We start from the raw sequence: 13,788 nt of genomic DNA on the forward strand, positions 1-13,788 counted from the left end.
TTTTGAACTTAAACAGTATGATCAGAATAAGCCATAAACAAATAGTTAAAGAATAGGTAATAATATATATATATATATATATATATATATATATACTATCACCCGTATTGTGGATGTGTCTTCAAACTTTAGTACGAATATCTATAAACTGACAACCGTCCGCTGCCCTTAAGGTTTTGACTTGTGACTTCACCACTAGCATCGTGGATAGGTCTTTTAACTCAACTACAAAGCATCTATAAATTGGCAGCCATCCCCTGCCCGCACAGTCTTCACTTCACCACTAGCGTCAGCAATTGACCATATCATCAGCTTCAGTGAGTGAGGCCTGGACTCGAGCAATGATTCAAGTTCTTGCCGAAAGAGTTACCGAACTAATTAAAAAGATGGAGTTTTTAAGGCCTAGTTTTCCCGGCATGAAATTAACTTTAAGCTTTGCATGTCTTTGCGATTAAGTTGATGTGTAAGTTGATGGTGAAGGATTTGCCGTCATTGTCAATCACATTCTTTGGAATCGTAGGGGCGTATTAAAAGGTTAACAGATCATGCACTACTTAATTACGGCAGAACTTTTCAAATTAAAGCAGAATAATTAAGGTTCAGGGTTCACAAATTAAGCGCACCGGTGTCAAATAATTGCACAATCAATAGGGTCCATAATGCTAAGCATTGCAGTTCGCAGCCTCCACCTCGCCCCGGAAAGGAGATGATCGGACTGACCACAGAAATGTGTGGAAGATAACCTGCCATGTATATATACACATACATCCACAGCTTCCCCTTTCCCTTAACTCATCTCTCTCTCTCTCTCTCTCTCTCTTGCAGACAGAGAAAGGCATTGACAACTTGCAAACAAAATTCATATCTTGTAATTAAACTTTCTTCTTCTTCTTTTTTTTTTCCCTCCTCTGGCCTACACCCTACTAATCCAAAATTGTCACTGTGTTTCTTGCTTGCTTTAACGTGTGTGCTTGAGTTAAATGATGCATGTGGGTGTCAAATTTTCCGTACTGTCAATCGATGCATGGTTGCTTGCACCTTGAAAATTATCGGCTTAATCCATCTTCTTGGTGAAGCTCGATTGTACGTCTTAAAACCAGTGAAATCACTAGCAAAGACAACATACAGCAGTCGCACTCTGATGGCAAAACTAAGCACACATATCTTGACTTCTTAACAATCGTGCTTCCCACCGGATATAAATTTCATTCACGTATGGTTTGATATCAATAAATGCAACCCTTTACATTATGTGGTAGTACACATATAGAATAACAAGCCTAATGTTTTGAAGATAAAAAGATGGCTTGGATTAAATCTGTTGATATTATGAACTTGTACATTTAGATAATATTTTAAAACAATTTCCAAAAAGGAAAAAAATGGCTCGTCCGACCTCAAAAGTCATCACTGAATAGTGTTATCATCATTGAATGCCCTATCTTTTGTAGTGTAGCAAATATAAGTCCATAAGGAAATTCTTAAATTTTTTTTTTTGGGCTAGCATGTTGTTCTCATAATATGAGAAAATAACTGTTAAAGAGTGAGTGTTCCAAGTATATATTAAGCTCAAGCCTAAGGAGTAAATGGAAACCAAAGTTGGTTTATTTGAACTTTGTACAGGATGATGCGTACGTGCTGTGTACTAGTAGTACTTAATTTAGCTAAACCGTCGAAACAGATATATGGAAAGTTTCCTCATCCCTTAGTAAATGTGCATAAGATATCTCTCAGTTTTGAAAGAACAAGGGACACACAAAGAATTGAGGATGGTTGGTGATTGGTTGATGTCAAAGTGTTGATCATGGTGGGATCGTACTATTTCCTTTCTAAGTACTATAGCTTGACAATAAGTTTAGTCAATAGAAGAGGAATTGCAATTCAAGTTTTCTAAATTACGTATAAACTTGACCAACGAAGCCCAAGAAAAACAAAAAGAAGAGAATTGTTGTGAATTATTATAACAACTGTAAAATGGTTTTTTTTTTTTTTTACAAATTTTTTTTTTTCACTTCTAGGTATGTTTATCCAGCTTTGAAATTAGTACCGATTTCATATATAGTATATGAGCGTGTGATTTTTTCTTTAGCCGGTACCTGCATGTGTAGATCTAGTACATTTTTTTTTTTTCTTTGGGCCAATTTAAGATAGCTGATTTTGTACTAAGAAAGTTTTACAAGAAATTTTCCGCATGAAAAGAAGGTGAGTTCTCGTTCTATTTAGAATTATTTATCAACTGAGGTGTACACTTGAACAGCAAACTTAATTGCAGGGTTTTGGCTGGCACTTGTCAAAGTCAAATGGGATCTTCAGTTGTCATCATGGTTCCAATTTGTGGGAGTTCTGAGAAATGCTGTGAGGAACAGATGGCCAAATTTATAAGAAGACTTGTTAATTACTTTCCGAAAATGGAATGATGATCGATTCTTGTAATAGTACTGGTTTAAGTTTGCAGGGATCCATATTGTTGTTATATTCGACGGAATGGTCTTTAATGTTCTTCATTATACTGGACAGTGTGTCATTTTCAATCGTTGGACGCGGGAAAACATTGTTAGGCCTTTTTTTTTTGTTTAATGTTTTGCACTTCCATCTCTTGCTTTTAACAGGATGATTATTGTCATATTGATTGCATATTGCACAACTATAATCATGGGTTTTTAAAATTCAGCATGGGGTTTTCAATAGTTATTAAAAGAAAAAAAAGATTGCATATATAGAAATACTTATCTACTTTTACCTACAAAATGTTGAATTTATTTCAACCAAACACGCTTACGTAATATAATATTTTTCACTAATAAATATAGCATATATACTCTATATTAAAAAAAATACTCTGTATTATTTGCCACAGAATTAACTCTTGTCATTATTTCTCTGAGGTGTAATACCGTTGTATTGTTAACGTAACAAAGGAAAACTGGAGGATTTAAAAGTAGAGTAAACTAGACACTTCATGGTCATGTGGGCTATCTAACGTCTCTAATATTTGAACAAAAATTATGTCAAGAAGTGCCAGGTTGAAGTTTGTAACTAGGGGAGAGGTTGAAGTTTGTCACTAGGGAGGGTTGGTTTGGATGACAAGTAAAGAGGAATCGTAAATGTGAAGTTTTGAATTAAAAAAAGGGTTCTTATCATTTTAGCCCCTTAATGTTTGGTAACACTACTAATTTTTTCTTTAACATTACTTTTTAATCATTTTACCTCTAAGACTAACTGTCAAATTTAACGAAATTTTTTAATTTAAGTAAAAATATATGTTTAACTCTTAAAATTATTATTACTTTACCCTCATATCCTATTATCAATTTACCCATAGAGTTATTTTTTAGGCAATTTATCCCACCATTAAATCAACTTAAGGTGTTAAAAAACTTTAGAAAAAAGTACCCTCCTCTTTATATAATAAAAATGATATAAATTTTAGAGTCTCTCTTCTCTTTCTTAATATCGGGAAAAAAAGTTAGAGCATTAATTTCTTTTTTTTTTGACAATTTTATTAATATTGAGAAAAATAGAAAGGTAGAGAGGGAGGGAGAGGGAGAGAGAGAGAGAGAGCTCAATTCTTTTTTTAAAAAATAAAAACAAACTAGAATTCAATTTTATAAAATTAATTTACTTTTCTATTTATCACACAATTCTAATCGTAATGCTGACGGCATTAAAATGATATGATAATATTAGATTCTTCTTTATTTTCCTTTTTTTCGTAAAATAGAATTATATGTCTCCTTCTCTCCTATTTATTTTTCTTTTCCTAGTATTAATAAGTGTGAAAAAAGAAATTTGAAATTTTTTTTATTTTTATTGGAACTCTTAGAGTACAAAAAAGGAAAAATAACCATTCCAACTTTTCTATTTTTTTTTTAAAAATATATATATATATATATATATAAAAGTGTCAATACATTTAAAAATTTTTGAACATATTGGTTAGGTTAGCAATGGGGTAAAATGCCTAAAAAATAATGTTAGGAAGTAAAGTGATTGAATCACTATAATTTAAAAGAATAAAGTAATAATAATAATGTAGTTATGCTATAAAATAAAAGGATATTTTTTGTCCAAAAGTTGTTAAAATGCTGAGTTGAATTATATATGGGAATGAAGTGATTAAAAGATAATGTTAGGGAGTAAATTGATAGTAATAATACAATTTAACGAGGTAAAGTAATAATAATCCTTAAAAAAAAAGTTTGTAGAACTACTTCCAATGTTTGTATTTTTTTTTTTTTTTTTTTTTGTCAAAAACTCCCAATATCTGGATCAGGCTTTCTGCTATTAGCCTACAATTCCGTTTCCTGGACCTTGGGCCCTTGAACTGAAGATTTTGCAGTCTAACGGTTTTCTGTTGGGTAAAGTGGGGCAACAATATGGTGATGCGAAGAATTGCCCAATTTTAACTTTCCTGTGAAGTTCGTAAAACCGAACTTTTTAAGCTACAATGCCCACGGTTTCATTGATCATTGGAGAAGTGCCTCGCCCAATAAAGCCTGTAATGCACTACAGATACTTTGTTTTTGCTCTTACAATGGTTAAATAATTAACACTAGTGCTAAAGGCGTACGCGATGCGTCTGCAATTCAAAAAATCTTTTTTACAAGTTAATTTTATATAAAATTTTAATTACTAAAACAAATGGTAATATTTGAACCTTTTTTTCTCATCAAATAATGGTTACTTTAGTAGTTACAAAGTTTTGAGTCATTCATTTTGTCAAAGATGTGTTTAGATGAGTTATGGTTAAAAATAGTTATAGGTAATTATTTTACTCTAAACTTCCACTTTTCCCTTTATATATAGTATAGATATTGTACATAACCAAGGATTTGTTATATGAATAATTAATTTTTTTTTCTAATTAATGGCCAACTTCCCTCTAATTAATTCTTCATGCTTGAAGTCTTCAGTCTTCTTTTGGATTGAGAGATTTAACGACAGATTTGAAATCTTCTCAAATCCCTCTAATTGTTTATAGATTTTTTAGGAGGTGTTTGACTTTGTAAATCACAAATAATATTAGCGTTTAAAAACTATTCCATCATCTACTGCTAATTGTCCCAAGAAGGTGCTCGTGTGGAGCACTTTTAAAGAATGACAACACAAAATAGCAATTAACTACGAGAATAATCAAACCAGAAAAAAATTACTGTTTGAATTTCTTCAGTATTAACCTGCTTATACAATCATTTCAAGTCTTATTGCCAAATTTGACATCCCAAAAGCTAAGCTAAATGCATAAATTGAATAAGGGGAGAAAATGAGAGCTACAGTAATTTAGAGTCTATACTTAGCCTCAGAATGACAGACAGAAGATGCATTCTGAGCCTGCACATTTACAGAGATGTCACAAGTGGTAAAAGTGGTTGTCTTGATTTTCAAGATTTTGAGCACCGTTGCTTTACCATGCAAGGAAGTTGTTGAACTGAAGTTTAAGCTGCCAGAAGTAAGATCTACCAGGAAATAAGGATTTGAGGAGAAATTATCCACTACAACCACAACAGTTGTGCCAACGTCATGCTTTGCTCTAGCGGGAATTGTGTCTTGTTGAATTGGTGCTTGAGCCGCAGGAATGCCTCTATAGGTCACAAAAACTGTGCTGTTGTCATACTTAAAGCTTCCATAGTTGGGATTATCAACTGTAACCACTATGCCTAGGGTAATATTGAGGTGGAACACAGGTATTACTACCCATTTGATAGAATCCAGGGTGACAGATTGAGTTGTGATTTTTGGTTTTCTGGGCTTGAGGACTGTAAGAAATAAGACCAAGCCAACCACTATTACAGTGATCAGAAGAACTGTAGTGATACCACAGCATATTTTTAGACCTCTTGGAGGCTTGCCTGTGCTACACATTTTTGATGAGTTATGACTGCTAGGACGATGATGGTTAGGAGATTCAGAAATTTATTCAGCAATTTATGATAAAAAGATCGTTGGTTTCCTGGATTGATTGTTTCATTAATGTTAGACCATTTGGTAATGTGTCTGCTGCTGATTAGAGAAAAGGTTAACAATGGTGATAGTTTCAAAGGTGATTTTAATTAAAATAACTTTTTGGAATTTGAGTATCTTCTTTGTGTCTTGGCTGATTGTCGTGGAGATTAAAGCATAGAATGGACCACTTGACAGGTTAATGACAAATTGTCGAAGTAGAACAATTCTTGTTTCTATCTAGAAGAACTTTTCATCTTGTCAGCTAGCATTTAGGAGGATTGAGTGAACACGGCTATATGTATCCTTCTTCACGGATTGAACAATGAAATCTAAAGATGTTATATCTGGGTTTTCTTTTTTTCTTGTTTCCCAGTTTTTGGAGAAATTAACGACCGCAACTCACATCAGTACAAGCAAGTGATCTGTATACGGCAATTTTAATTGTGTCTTATTCTAAGTTTTACCATGAGTATAATCAAGTGAACCATACAAGACATTTTTTGTGGTATCTTATTCTAACATCAGAAAAGCTCAAGTATCATGAAAGGAAAACTTTTTAGTGTAACATACGAAAACTCACGACACTTCGGCAATGCATGTAACATTAACTCCTTTGTTTTTCCTTTAGGTTTCAACTTCCAAGGAAATGAGGATTTGTAAACATGTATTTCTTTTACGGTAAGATAAGAGGCATGATTTCACAGCAGCAGACTTGCGTCCGAAAACAAAGTAGGATATTATATGGCCTACCATACCTTGTGCACTAATCTTGAACTGAGTGAAATCTCTCACGTGTTCCGGTGATTTTGGCCTGGATTAGAGCAACTAAACTAATGAAGCAGAGCTGGGTTTCTAAGGGTCAGAAATGTACCCATTTTGCCAAACTGTGCAATGAAATTCCAGTTGTGATGTGAGGCGCCTCACCAGGTAGTGTTTGAACTTGAGTGAACTTCACTTTGTCAACAATATGCACATCACTGTTAGCCAGATTATTAAAACTAAATCTGCAGGATATTGTCTTCCATCTGCCGTTGGGAGATTTGTTGGTAGTGTACACTCTTCTCCATTGAAGAGCAATCTTGAAGGGAACCCATCACCTTTTACGATGTCAATGCCTCGTAAGTGCTTTTTAGTGAATGAGATGACAGACTGTTGCTTCCCTGGTATTTTTGGATCTGTTTCAGGATGTGTTCCATTCGTCTCTCCCATCAAATAGTCCAATCCTGGTTTTCCTGTCATGAAAATGGTGTTGTTGACTTCTTCAAGCAGTGTTCCATTAAAGGAGTAGGCATTTTGAAAACCAGAACCTGCTTTCTTCAGTTCAACTGCAACAAACCAGTCCTTGAAGGTGATTTCTTTCCAATTAAATAACGTGATACGGGCAGTCCAGCCAGTCCTATAGTTGGTCGCGATGTGCCAGTTTACACTAACCCCGCAGTTGTCACCACAAGGCAATGGAGTTGGGATATGTTGCTTCTTGAGTCTTGCCCAATGTACAGCCTTCTCGGTTCTGTTTAAAAACGGAACAAGAAGGGCTTCTGGAGGAAGAAGCAATGCCGGTGCATTTTTGCTGCACTTTTCCGAGCTACCACATCCACAAGCACATGTATTGCACGGTATGATGGAGTCATAGTAGTATGCAGAATACGAAGCACAGCATTGAGACTCTCGATTCTTAGGCTTGGTGATATCGCAGACAATTTGCCAGCTGGCAACTGCTGTGCTGACTGCCTGAAGTCCACTTGGATCAGGAAATTCTGTGTCATCTACTCTTAATGGCCGTCCACATTTATAGTGCGGATTAAGCTCCCCTAAAATCCTCCACTTTTGAGGAGGATACAGAGCTGTTCTGTTCAAATCTGGTGAAATCTTATAGACCTGCATCTGAAATACTGATATTGCATTGGATGCATTCATGATGGTAGGGAACAGGCTACCATTTCTGCAACAGTGTGGCAAGTTCCCAATTTCTTGATCAGTTTTTCTATCCGGAGGCAGATCACCGATGATCGGACTCTTTTCACAACTCATGACTTTAGAAAAATCTAAGTCATTGTAGTACTGTGCTGCAGCACCATAAATGCAGTCCGTTGCATCTTTTTTGCGAGTATATGCTCCTCTCATTGTGAATATGAACTCTCCTCTCATCCACTCCCATGTCAAGTTCCAGTTGTCAAGACGTCCCAATGGATTATTGTTCTCAATAGTCACCTGAGCAAGGTAATTAGTCTGGTAAGCTTGGATAACATCGTAAGAGATCGAGAGATCACCTTTCTGTCGTGGAAAATATTTTGTCGTCAAATTTTTGGCCTCCAATTTTGGATCTATTGCACAGCACATATGCATTGTTCTTGCTGTCATGGAAAACATACACAAAAGAAAATTTGAGAATATAGGGAAGATGTAAAATATAAAGTTAACTTAGTGCTAACCGCGTTGAATTGGTGCAGGGCATCTGAATCCATGATTAACGAGCTTTATTGTCTTGGGCATAGGATATCCTGGAGGCCTGATCCCAAATTGAGTACCAGAGAGCTCAATTTGCGCCTGAATTTTGGTAAGATCACCGGCAGTGTCGATAGATGTTTCCAAATCTGTTTGTGGGTAGCCAGCCAGGTAAGTTCCATTACCAACAGGAGCTGGAAATTCGTCTCCACCTACTAGAACTGCATTACTCGCAGAGACTAGAATCTCTTGGTTTTGGAACCCAACGAACATTTTCCAATTCTTGAGCACATTCATTCCTGCATTCAAGATTGTGGCAGTAGACTTGAACGCCCATGGCTGTGCAGTGGCGTTCTTTAGATGGGGATACTCTTTTGTCCTCGAGACAAATGTGTAGGACAGAAAAATCCCATTACAATTCTCTGCTTCCGGGGGAGGCACAGCAGATGGATTATCTTGACTGGCAAAATCTTGTGCTTTACTAACATAAATTGTGAAAGCACAAAACAGAACCGAAAAAAGTAGTGGCATATTAGAGATCATTTCATCAGTGCTTTACTAGCAACTTCTAATGGATGATGAGAAGTATGGTAAGTTAGTAATAGTGCTCTAGAGCAAGAATTCTCAATGTTACAGATAACTGTAACAATGATTGGTAAAGGTGAAAAGAGCTTTTGACAGAAGGATTGGGAAAAACTGAAAAAAATGAAAGCGAAAAAAGGTCCTGGTGAGATGTGGGATCAAGGTGCTGAATTCAGAGAAAAGACCAAATCAGGTGAAACTTCCTCCTATTTGTAAGCGACACATATGGCGCCTCGGTGGGGGGAAAACTACCAACAGTATTTCAAGTCTTGTGTTTCCGTTACTTCCAAAGTGGCAACAATACCCTTTGCAAAAGTACGGATTTTTTTTTTCTCCTTCAGGTTCCCCATTTGTGGTTCTATTTCTTCCCCCCAAGTTTAAGTTTGCTTTCACCACCATTACCATGGACTCTTTGGAGAGCTGGCAGATTGGAAATTGACATTTGGGGACAATCTTGAATGATTTGCTTTGCTCAATTCAAATTGAGTGAGACAAAATTGTGCAAATCCAAAAATGAAGAATACAAGCATGAAGCACAAGAATTCGCGCAGAATTTTTTTTTTTAATTTGATCACATTCTTGCTCAATTAACTTCTTCACCAGCATTAAAAAAAAAATGCTATAAAGAATCCGAGTTTCATACAAGGGGCACTTGGCCGTCTGGTTTATTCAGTTATAGTTTCATTTTTATCCACTTCAAGAATTATAATTGGTCGGTTGTCACTTGCATTAATTGATAAAAGATTGGCTGAACTTTCACCATAGCTAATTTACAAGGAACTGGCAGACCCCTATAATAAAATCAGCATCTGGTTCCTCATTTTCAGCCAGATGAGCACGTACCAACCCGTGAGCAATGGATGTAGATCAAGATCTCGAGAAAGATGTTCCTCAATGCAAAGATGATTCTGATTCACTTGTATAAACATTCAAATTTTTCCAATACGAGGCCATTTTCAAGAGTACTAGCAGAAAAAACACCAAAAAAAAAAAATCAGGAATAAATACATAGTCATTTCCCAGCCGATTAGCAGGAACAGATATGAATGGTGTTAAACTTAAGTCAGCACTCAGCACACAAGCATCCTGACTTTACGTTAAAATCACATTAGGACCAAGTTTTCGAGAGCACACTAAAAGAGTCCAACTGTTTACAAGGCCCCTCTTCATGGTGTTCTTATAAAGAGGCAGGAAATACAAAAGGTAAAAAGGAAAGAAGAAATTGATTTTCCCAAATTAGTCTCCCAACTCAATATTAGGTATACCTCTCTGTCTCACAAGGCATTGCATTGCTCAAGTCCCCTCCCATGTCTTTTTGCTCCGTATTTACCATGATCACAAATGCAATGCACCTTTCTACACTAGAGTAACATTAGCTTGTATTAGCCTTTTTGGGCCCCTCTTTCTGGCTCTTGTGCTGACCGAAAAATTCCCGACTTGGAAAGAGGAACTTGAAGAATATAAGCACATCCAAATTTTCGTCATCCCTTTTAGCATCCCTGGAAAATTAGGCTACTTCTATATTTGCTGGTTTAGCATTGCCTTCCACAAACTTAGTCTTTGATTTAGCAGCCCGAGAACCCCTTGATGAGGAAGAAGAATTGGACCTGGGAGACGAAGTTGACTTAGATTTCTTTCTCTTCTGCTTTGCCTTGGGTATATTGGGAAGATCTGTAGATGGTATGTCCTTGTACATTTCAGATGTCGATCGATGCCCCATGGATTCTCCAAAATCTGTTAAAAAGTTTGTCAAGAAGAGCTGGGAGATACAAATAAGAAGGTGCAAAAAGAGAGAGATGAGCAAACCAAATCAAGAACATCATAGAACCACATTCTAGTCATACTTCAATTATCCAAGATGGTACGAAACATAATTTGATAAATAAAATCTACGGTCTACGCTGACGACCCTGCAGAAGCCAATTTTCACTCTCAGCTTAGATATGAAGATTTTTTTAACACAAACTATTGGAGTAATGCCGCATGCAACACTAAAATTTAATACTGTCTTAGAACAGGATTATCGGAACACGAAGGTCTGAATACATATCCCACAAATGAAGACGGATTAGCTCGAATTTCTGAACCGTAATTGGAACCAAGGTTGAAATGATTTGCAATTTTCTGTGACCTCTAGTTATGGACATTATTGTTTACTTTCTTTACCACTGTAATTCAACTTGACTTGAGGAATTGTGGTATCATATTGAGTCAAACCTAACAGTCAAAATACAGGGAAAATTTGAGGATTAGGATCAACCAATGCACCAGCACCACTGTCCTTTTCTAGGCCCAATGGCTGACAGATTTTGCTGTTCTAAAACTTCTCTCGTGACAGATGTGCCAAACTTTCCTCTTTTCAGGCAAAGAATCTTTTCCCATCGTCCAGGTAATCTCCTACTAGGCAACAGTACACAGGACAAACCAATCAATTTTCAATCACTTCTTCAACACGTTGACACATCATTAATTTCTTTACCCTTGTCTCATCAAGTGCTATTTGCAGATTTGCTACATGACAAATGAATTAGTTACACAATTTCTTTTTCCGAAACCTCAATTGTTTTCCAGCATACTAAGATACCAAATCTCGCACACCTAACTCCGAGTAACCACTCTCTGTCTGAATGCAAGTGGAAATCATCTAGGAAATACAAGAAACGTAATTCAGAAACGTAATGCTCAAAATTTCAGAGCCAAACCTTGTGATGACCACGGAGAAAGAGCAGAACCAGAATTTCCAATCGAAGTTGCTGTAAAATCAGGCCCCGTCTTGAATTCATTCATCTGAATTTCAGACAGAAAACCACAAAAAAAAAAAAAAAAAAATTTCAAAAGACAAAAATTAGATTTCATGAGAACCCAAGACATGTAGCAGACAGTCACAGCATTTAATATCATGATCAATGGGGTGGTTAAGGAAACAACACAAAGGTGGGAACTAATGCATACCCAACTTGGTGCGCTACCAGAAGGGCCGTCCCATCCTATGTGTGCCACATGCTTAACATCTGTCGGATATCCAATCTCCATCTCACGTTCCTTTACAACTACAAGAAAAACCCACTTTCACCTCGAAGCTCAAAATGAATAAGACAAGCACAGACCCAAAATTTTTTTAAATATGTATATATAATTGATCCTAGAAATGATAAGATGGAGAAGGATGAATGAATGCCCTTACCAAACATTTGAGATATGTATTTATTGAATCCCTTACAGATCCCCTTCATTTTGGTTCCCATAAAGAAAGCTGTACAGGTCGAATTTAGCAGTCCTCTGGTAGGATCTAAGACACGAAAGAGGTGGAAGAACCACAACAATGTGTAGAACTTGTTCCTTTGCCTGTTTCAAAAGCAAACACATTAGAGAATATCCAACTGCAACATAATCACCCCTTTTTCAATGTATTAAAGCTCTTGAGTATCAAAGAAGGTGCACATGAGATTTGCCTCAATGTTGGGATAGGAATCTTTCCATTGCTTTGAGATAAATATGCATGTGGGATGTGGCCCTTCAATTACAATTCTTCGTGACAGATAAAATAAACAGGAAAAAGAATGAGGAAATTAATACTATAGCAAAAAGGGACATGCAAGAAATGCAATACCTTTTTAGAAAAGGTTTGATACGGTAAGGGGAGAAAGGAGGCTCAAAAGAGAAGCTGATTCTCTTCCCCTTCTTCCTTCTACAGTCCCCATCTCCCTTCAACACAAAATGTACATATATGCATGCAATTATAGCAATTAGCATGCATGCAAGACTACCAAATGGGATGAGAATTAAGATATAGCAATTGAAGTTCTTCAAGATAATGTAGTAAATCAATGTACAAAGTATCAAGAGCCAAACTTGCAAATGTGGGAAATTCTTGTGTAAAGGTGCAAGTGTAAGGCGTTTGGCTAGAGATTGTCGGTTCTTGGAAAATGTGGTGGTGCGAGGATAAGGTGGTTAGTTTGCTTCAATGGCAGATTGTTTTGGTAGATTTGAAGATGTCTTAACAGAGAGAGAAAGAGAAGGAAGAGAGAGAAGAGAGAAGAAGGGGAGATATGAAGAAGAAGAAGAAGAAGAGGGAGAAAGACAAATTGAGGGAAGAGAGAATGAGAACAAGAGGTGGACAACCACGAAAAGTTCTCAAAAGAAGGTGTGATTTGAGGGAGCACTCTTTTAAGGGCATGGACGTAAGTTAGGCTGGCATTCAACCAACAGAGTACCAATGCTTTTATGCCTAAGAAAAGCAAACTACATCGTCATTGAATTATGAAATTTTATAACGATTGAATGATGCTTTGTTTAACGAAAAAAGAATAAACCTTCAGTCAAACACAAAGACATAAATCTTCAACTCCAAGTAATTTACTGTGTATCAAATGTGAAAAGATATTACTAGTACTGAATTTGCAGATTCTAGAAAGTAGGAGTAATTCATGCTTAGTCATAAGCATTTTTTGGATGCGGGGCTCAGTTCACATGATTTACAAGTTTTGATGTTCACGAGACAAGCTCTTCATACACAACGCTAAGTTTTAGATAATCGATGAAATCTTGATTTAGTAGTTAAAATTGAGGTCTCGGAACTTAAAGATTCTAATATCAAATCCCGTTTCCTTCCTTCCACTCCTTAAATTCACTTCTATCATGCTTAAAAAAAATAATAAAAATGAAACGTAATTTTTAGATAGCAAAGGAAAAATGGTCTTTGTAGTATTCCATGTAAATGCGAAGATATAGGGACATTTGGATTTTTGGTTTTGGTTGGTGAGGATAGATGGCGTAGTGTAAATGGTGCCTTGCTGGTTGGGGTAAATCTCGGGGTCA

The 13,788-nt window shown here is 36.2% G+C and overlaps 3 protein-coding genes across 3 annotated transcripts; all 3 read right to left on the reverse strand.

Annotated features, from left to right (window-relative positions):
- Window positions 1-5,280: 5,280 nt before the first annotated feature.
- On the reverse strand, window positions 5,281-5,862 carry LOC113728525 (uncharacterized). Its single transcript, XM_027252923.2, has one exon. The coding sequence runs from the start codon at window positions 5,860-5,862 to the stop codon at window positions 5,281-5,283; it is 582 nt and encodes a 193-aa protein (XP_027108724.2).
- A 666-nt stretch (window positions 5,863-6,528) lies between these two features.
- Window positions 6,529-9,267, reverse strand: LOC140035018 (COBRA-like protein 10). Its single transcript, XM_072074260.1, has 2 exons — window positions 8,376-9,267; window positions 6,529-8,297 (listed from the first exon to the last, which is right to left on the reverse strand). The coding sequence occupies exons 1-2, from the start codon at window positions 8,929-8,931 to the stop codon at window positions 6,895-6,897; spliced, it is 1,959 nt and encodes a 652-aa protein (XP_071930361.1). The 5' UTR covers window positions 8,932-9,267; the 3' UTR covers window positions 6,529-6,894.
- A 750-nt stretch (window positions 9,268-10,017) lies between these two features.
- On the reverse strand, window positions 10,018-13,105 carry LOC113730826 (uncharacterized). The gene is made up of 5 exons (XM_027255772.2): window positions 12,581-13,105; window positions 12,155-12,315; window positions 11,923-12,020; window positions 11,673-11,757; window positions 10,018-10,704 (listed from the first exon to the last, which is right to left on the reverse strand). Exons 1-5 carry the CDS (start codon window positions 12,721-12,723, stop codon window positions 10,478-10,480), a joined length of 714 nt encoding a protein of 237 aa, XP_027111573.2. The 5' UTR covers window positions 12,724-13,105; the 3' UTR covers window positions 10,018-10,477.
- Between the last annotated feature and the right edge of the window lie 683 nt (window positions 13,106-13,788).

Source organism: Coffea arabica, chromosome 2c (assembly GCF_036785885.1).
Source record: "Coffea arabica cultivar ET-39 chromosome 2c, Coffea Arabica ET-39 HiFi, whole genome shotgun sequence".
NCBI classification, from domain to species: Eukaryota; Viridiplantae; Streptophyta; class Magnoliopsida; order Gentianales; family Rubiaceae; genus Coffea; species Coffea arabica.